Below are 5,830 nucleotides of genomic sequence, written 5' to 3'. Positions count from 1 at the left end.
GTGTCCACTTGCATAGCTTCTGAGCAATTTTAATGCCACTTAATACAGTGTTGGCTCAAAAGTTCAGTGCCTTCTACAAATATGACTTAGATGCTGGGCACAAGCAAGGCCTTTCATGTCAGTCCTTCCTTTGTATACCCAGTCTACATGTATGTTATATCTTCTCATGGCTGTTGTTTTTTCGATTGAAAACATTGAAAAATGATAGTGGATCATTCTCCCGGTGAAAACATTGTAAAATGCTACCTAACAGGTGATCGTTTTCCCCTTCCTACCAACAGACACAGTAGTCAAAAGTCTTCCAGCAGGAATCTTCATATTCAGCACAGCAGCTCTGTTACTGGTCACCACCTTATGTCAGAGATAGCAAAGACATTCAAAGAAAATTCCATATGTGTTGCATTTTAGTATAGTTGTTCCTTGATAGAAAATAAGTATCTGCATCTCTACAATTGAGGAAAAGATTAATTTTGATGTTAAGAATTACATCACATTTCATGTATACATTTATGTAAAACATGACTGACTGCAAATGTGTGTGTGTTGTATTTGTAGATATGTTCATACTAAGAATTTTCCCTATGCAATGCAGAAACAACAATCAGGGCAGGTGATATGGTTTACTTGCCTAGCACCATTGTGGAAATTTTAAGATCATGTCTGTGTGTATATATTTATACATTTATAAATGTATAAGTGTTGTACATTTACTCACACCAAGCCATGACACTTAACTATTACAGGTGCTAATTTCATTGTAAATTCGACATTTCACTGTGCTGTTTTCGTACTGTTTTCAGTGTGTATTTTTGTATGTAAATCTTTCTAAGGAGTTGCTTCATTGTGAAATGCTGTGTATTTCAAAAAGTCCTTCGTATTGTATCAGGCAAATGCAGGAGCTGCTCTAGCCTTTAGTTCTACTGTTATTTGATGTCAATGTTGCTGTTTTAGGCGTTACATACATGTAGGACTGAGCATTTTTATTAACCCTGCCATGGTCTACATGGTAGACGCATAGCCAGGTTTTGAGGATTACTTGATAAAGAGAAAAGCAAAAGTTGTACTTACAGCTGCAGTTTTTGTCTTCTCCATTCTTCATCTGGTGCATCATTTCTTGACAAAAACAGAATGATCACCATGTCTTTCAAGGAGCATTTTTCACTGATCATACATGTAGTTCAAAAAAGTGTAGTTAAAAAAAAGCACTGGCAGAATTTGTAAAAGATTTTTTAAAATGTTAGCTTTGAGACAAGAGAAGAGATCTAGGAGTTCGACATTGTGACAATAGCTTTTAGAATCATTACCATGGTTGTATAGATATGCAATGTGGTCCAGTGTGCCACCCAGTTTTCTACATACAATGTAGATTTTAAGCTTGTTATGACCTAAATTAAAAGCTTCGACTTCTACATATACATGTACATGACAGGAGCTATATTAAACTAACCCTTAGCCTGGTATCCTGGTATTCTACCTCGACTTTGCCAAATATTTGACAAGGAAGCAATCAGAGGAACAAACTTGAGCTAGAATATATGCTGGATACCAGACAAACCAACCTTGTGCTCAAAACCAGGCTTTATATTGTCTATGGCTAACAATTTTTTTCTAAAAGTATTGTGTATAAAGTTATGTTCATATCACATCCTTGGAATTAAAAAACAAGTGTTTTGATATTAGTGCAATAGGAAAATAAAGAAGTTCCTTTTTTAACATCCTTTTGTCTGATTTTTGTTGTTTTCTGTCTGTTTGCAGATTAGTGGGTGTGTTGTGTGGAGGGGGACCAGCATGCTTTGCTGTGGTACACCAGGGAATGGTGCACAAGAAGAATGATCATAATTAAGCACACACTTATCTAAAGAACAATCATGACATGATTACAGAGCTAAGGCTTTGTTCCAACCCCAAAAGCAGGAGTGTCTCAGAGGTACTTTATGAGTACATGGACATGTACATACGAAAAGATGTTTACAAATGATAGCGTAAGTGTGGGGTCGTTGCACATGTTGCTTATTCCACATGTATTGGTAGAAATTAAAATGAAGCACCCCTGCATTTAATGGAGAATTCCACAGAAAATCAGCATGAGTGCTTATATCTCCACAGTACTCTTCCTCAATATCCAGTCCCACTATGGGTTTAACCTAGGCACTAAATTATCAATACTGTGACAGTGCTATACCATGGATAAGGGTAAAAAGACCCATGGAGGTTTTCAGCATTTTAAATGCTCAAACACCTACACAAAAAAGTCATGTACATGTACCTGAGTGTAGTTTGTAGATGTAACTTGTTTCGTTCTTTAACAGGGTAGTGAACTTGAACCTGAAAGCCATTCTTACTTGTAACTTAGTTTTACCTCAAGATTTCAATTTTTTTTAACTTTGATTTTCTTAATGCTATTGCATACATATTGCTATTAACTGATGGATGAACAATCAACTTCTGGGGAAATACCCAATTCATAACATTGATGGACACAAATTAATTTCAATGGTTTAGCTGAAGCGATCATGTAGTGAAGTGAATGTGGAAATTGCAGTGCCTTGTGATGTTCATTACTAAATGTGCATTTAGATACTTCATGTATGCTCTTATAGAATAATATACTGATGAATAGAAAAATTTGCATGTTACGATTGACTTTTCTAATAAAACGTGTAACATTGTTGCTTCTATGTCCAAGTAAACCTATAGTAGAAACTTTTTTAGTAGAAACTTTCATTAATCATGCACTGATTGTGACTAAATGTTCAATTTTCTTACAATGTTTTGAACTGTTTGCCTTGCTTGCACTGTTCCCTAGTCCTCCCCAAAACACAGTACATGTACTTAAACACTATAAGATGCACACCATCAAAAAGAAATAGACATACATTAGAATTGAAGAATAAAAAACCACAAGAATTCCATTCACACAGCAAGTTTAATCCATCAACATAACATGAAAGTACAGCTCTTCAGTGTTGATGTTTACTGTCAATATTCAATACATCTGGAGTTGTTTATCTGGACTACTCTGGTCTGGTATGTTCTCTACATGTAAAATGTTCACAACTTGGACGAGGTTTAGACGTTGTAGCCGATGAGACTGCGTCTGCCGATGATTTCCCCGATGAAGAACCAGAATCCGATCTCTGCTGCCACCACTGTGTTTCTTACACCCTCCTGTATGGGGAAGGGAGAGAAAAATACATGTCTAGTACTGAATAAGAAACATGTTTTTGCAATTATGACATTTTTACCATGGAACATTTGAGACATAGCTCGAGAGATAAAAATAGACTTCATGGACCAGTTGTCATCAAACAGTCAAGAAATGAACAAATGTTGCTTATTTTTTATGTCCTACCACTAGTACTACTAGTGCACTAGACTTGGCATTACCCAAAGGTTGTTATCAGCTAAATACAGTTCAGAACAGTCTGTGGCCTCACATGTCCAATAGCATACTTTACATGTAAATGTACATTGACATAACAAAATGTTAGCACAAGTACCTTCCCTTGTGGCATATGACAGATTATGACACTAGTATGACCTACGTTTGCACCCTCTAGTTCTACCATCTCAGTGTACGTACCCTGACAGTAGTCTGTGCCCAGGCTCCAGTGCGTACAGCCTTCACCAGGTTGGAGAACCCCTCAGTGATTTTGGGGATCTCGGCTGGAGTGGGTGGGACCAGCTCCACCTTGGCGTAGTACCAGAACGTCTGCAGACGAGGCTTGGAGAACTCCACAGCATCTGGGTCGGGGTAAAATTGGTGTGTTAGAACTAGAGATGTCTAATAATAATTTGTAATAATGGACAGTTGTTCCAGATGTACATGTACAAAAAAAAGAAAACTCTACAGTATACATGTATGTATAACCACTTTAACTGCCCTTCATCATAACACACCAGCTTTGCAGGCATGCGGTGCAGTGGCAGCTGGCTATGTTAATACTGTATTGAAACAAGAAGATTCTGTACTTAGATAAGCTGCTAGTAACTCTTTGGACTAAAGCCAAAGGGGTTCATCTAAACCGACAGTTGCACATCCACTGGTCATCATCAGTCGTTTCTAGATTTTGCTCTCAGATCAATCAATTTGATTCTCACTATCTTCTATCAATACTTTTACAGGTCTGGCGTAGATGTAGGCTCTCTAATTTTCTCAAAGCGTGAATCCGTTTCGTACTAGCGAAACAAGGTCATGGAGGTAGGATGCCGCCATCTTGTTTTTTGTGCTAGGGTAAGGTCATGCACAGAACTGCGCGAAAGTGTAAACTGTCACGCCCTGGGCCCCCTCTCTCGCACCACAACCTTGTACTTCACCATGTCACCTTCTACACTACGACTTACTTTTGGCTAAAACGGGTCCCTTGGTGGTAACAGCGGTCACCATTCGCTGAGCTAGCGCCGCCATCTTCTCTTCTTCCGCAGTGACACCGGTCAGAAGGCGATCCCAGCATGCTTTGTTAGCACCACCGAAAAAGCGCACCTTTTACGAGCGACATCTTGCGACTAATAAAAGTTCTGCAACAAAATTTGCCACCGTGCACAATCTCCAGTTCCTACATGTATGTATAAAGTGTACATGTAGTATGACACCAAAACCACTTTGATGTTGATGTTGATAAAAAGCTAAATCAGGAGAAAGTGTGGACTTAAACAGACTATCTTCAAATAATAATTAGCACACTTTGAGCTGTTCTTTAAAGTACTCATACAACTTGGACGGACAACGCAATACATTACACTACTAGTAATACTAACGTTAGTATTGCAAAGGAGTATTGAAAAGGGATGCGGTGTGCGATGGTACAAATTCTACAATCCGGAGTCTTGCCAAGAATTGGCATGCCAGAATTATCAGTATGATGATCGTGGGCATTAAAGGAAAGGCAAGACAAGACAATAATATATATATATATGTAGCTAGTGCCTGCATGTACGTTAATTAGGTCATGTTGTAGTTAATCAGCTTAAGCTTCATTTCTAGCGAAGTGCAATCATGCAGTTGGCTTCAATAGAGCTAGAGTGTATGATATTAGATTAGCCATTACTCTTGTAAAGAGAATTAACCTATCCTTCATTGATTTTAACATGATGGACGCCCGGAGCCCCATGCAGTCATCTGTAGTCTAATGCCTAAAGCAGATTTGGGCCCCATTCCCACTAGGACAAAATTGTCCGGATCGCGAGCCGAATTGATTCGCTTTGATCCGGCTTCGAGCTGACTTGGAGCCGGATCGAATCAACTCGGCTTGATCCGGACAATTTTATCCAAGAGGGAATGGGACCGTAGTCAATATGTTCCTCTAGATGCCCAGATACCAGTGTTAGTGAAGTATGACGTGAGGATATAGAAATATAATTTTTAGACTCAATGTCGTTTTGTTTGAATTAAATAACAACTTTCTGAACATGGTATAAACATTTACACAGTACCTCTACTTCTCTGGGATCGCAAGAACATAACTTAAGCAAACTATATATATCTTGTGTTTGTGTCAGGCTTACGAACAGCTAGCCCCACGCTGCTAAAATATGATTACCAACATGCTTCTTCTGTCGTTCCATCCGACGGATAATGAATGAATGAAAGACCTTTATTGTACGCTTGTGCTCTAACGAGCTAAGTACAGGTCATGGGTAAACAGGGAAAAGAAAACAGTAATGACACTTACATACTATATAAACTAATGCGATCTACTATTTACAGGTTCAGCTTCTTCTCGCTTCTTGACGCAGTTATAGATGTACGAACATATTGTAGCTAATGATACATGGTTTGTCAAGTTTCATGAGGAATTCGAATTTTTCTATTCTATCTAAATGTCTAAAG

At 38.4% G+C, this 5,830-nt stretch overlaps 1 protein-coding gene across 1 annotated transcript; it reads right to left on the bottom strand.

Annotated features, from left to right (window-relative positions):
* Positions 1 to 2,907: 2,907 nt before the first annotated feature.
* Positions 2,908 to 4,470, bottom strand: LOC109471974 (ATP synthase subunit g, mitochondrial-like). Its single transcript, XM_019771525.1, has 3 exons — positions 4,345 to 4,470; positions 3,584 to 3,744; positions 2,908 to 3,168 (listed from the first exon to the last, which is right to left on the bottom strand). The coding sequence occupies exons 1-3, from the start codon at positions 4,406 to 4,408 to the stop codon at positions 3,070 to 3,072; spliced, it is 324 nt and encodes a 107-aa protein (XP_019627084.1). The 5' UTR covers positions 4,409 to 4,470; the 3' UTR covers positions 2,908 to 3,069.
* Positions 4,471 to 5,830: the final 1,360 nt, after the last annotated feature.

Source organism: Branchiostoma belcheri, unplaced genomic scaffold, assembly GCF_001625305.1.
Source record: "Branchiostoma belcheri isolate BF01 breed outbred unplaced genomic scaffold, Haploidv18h27 scaffold26, whole genome shotgun sequence".
In the NCBI taxonomy this organism is placed as follows: domain Eukaryota; kingdom Metazoa; phylum Chordata; class Leptocardii; order Amphioxiformes; family Branchiostomatidae; genus Branchiostoma; species Branchiostoma belcheri.
Note: the sequence above shows the minus strand (reverse complement) of the source record. Positions and strands in the feature narration are given on the sequence as shown.

Bases quoted from the DNA above. Each gene is read 5' to 3' on its own strand.
- LOC109471974 (XM_019771525.1), bottom strand. From the start codon at position 4,408: ATGGCGGCGCTAGCTCAGCGAATGGTGACCGCTGTTACCACCAAGGGA. The intron at 3,745-4,344 runs GTAAGTCGTAGT...ACCCCGACCCAG, and splicing joins GGGACCCGTTTTAGCCAAAA to ATGCTGTGGAGTTCTCCAAG. The intron at 3,169-3,583 runs GTACGTACACTG...TTCCCCATACAG, and splicing joins GGGCACAGACTACTGTCAGG to GAGGGTGTAAGAAACACAGT.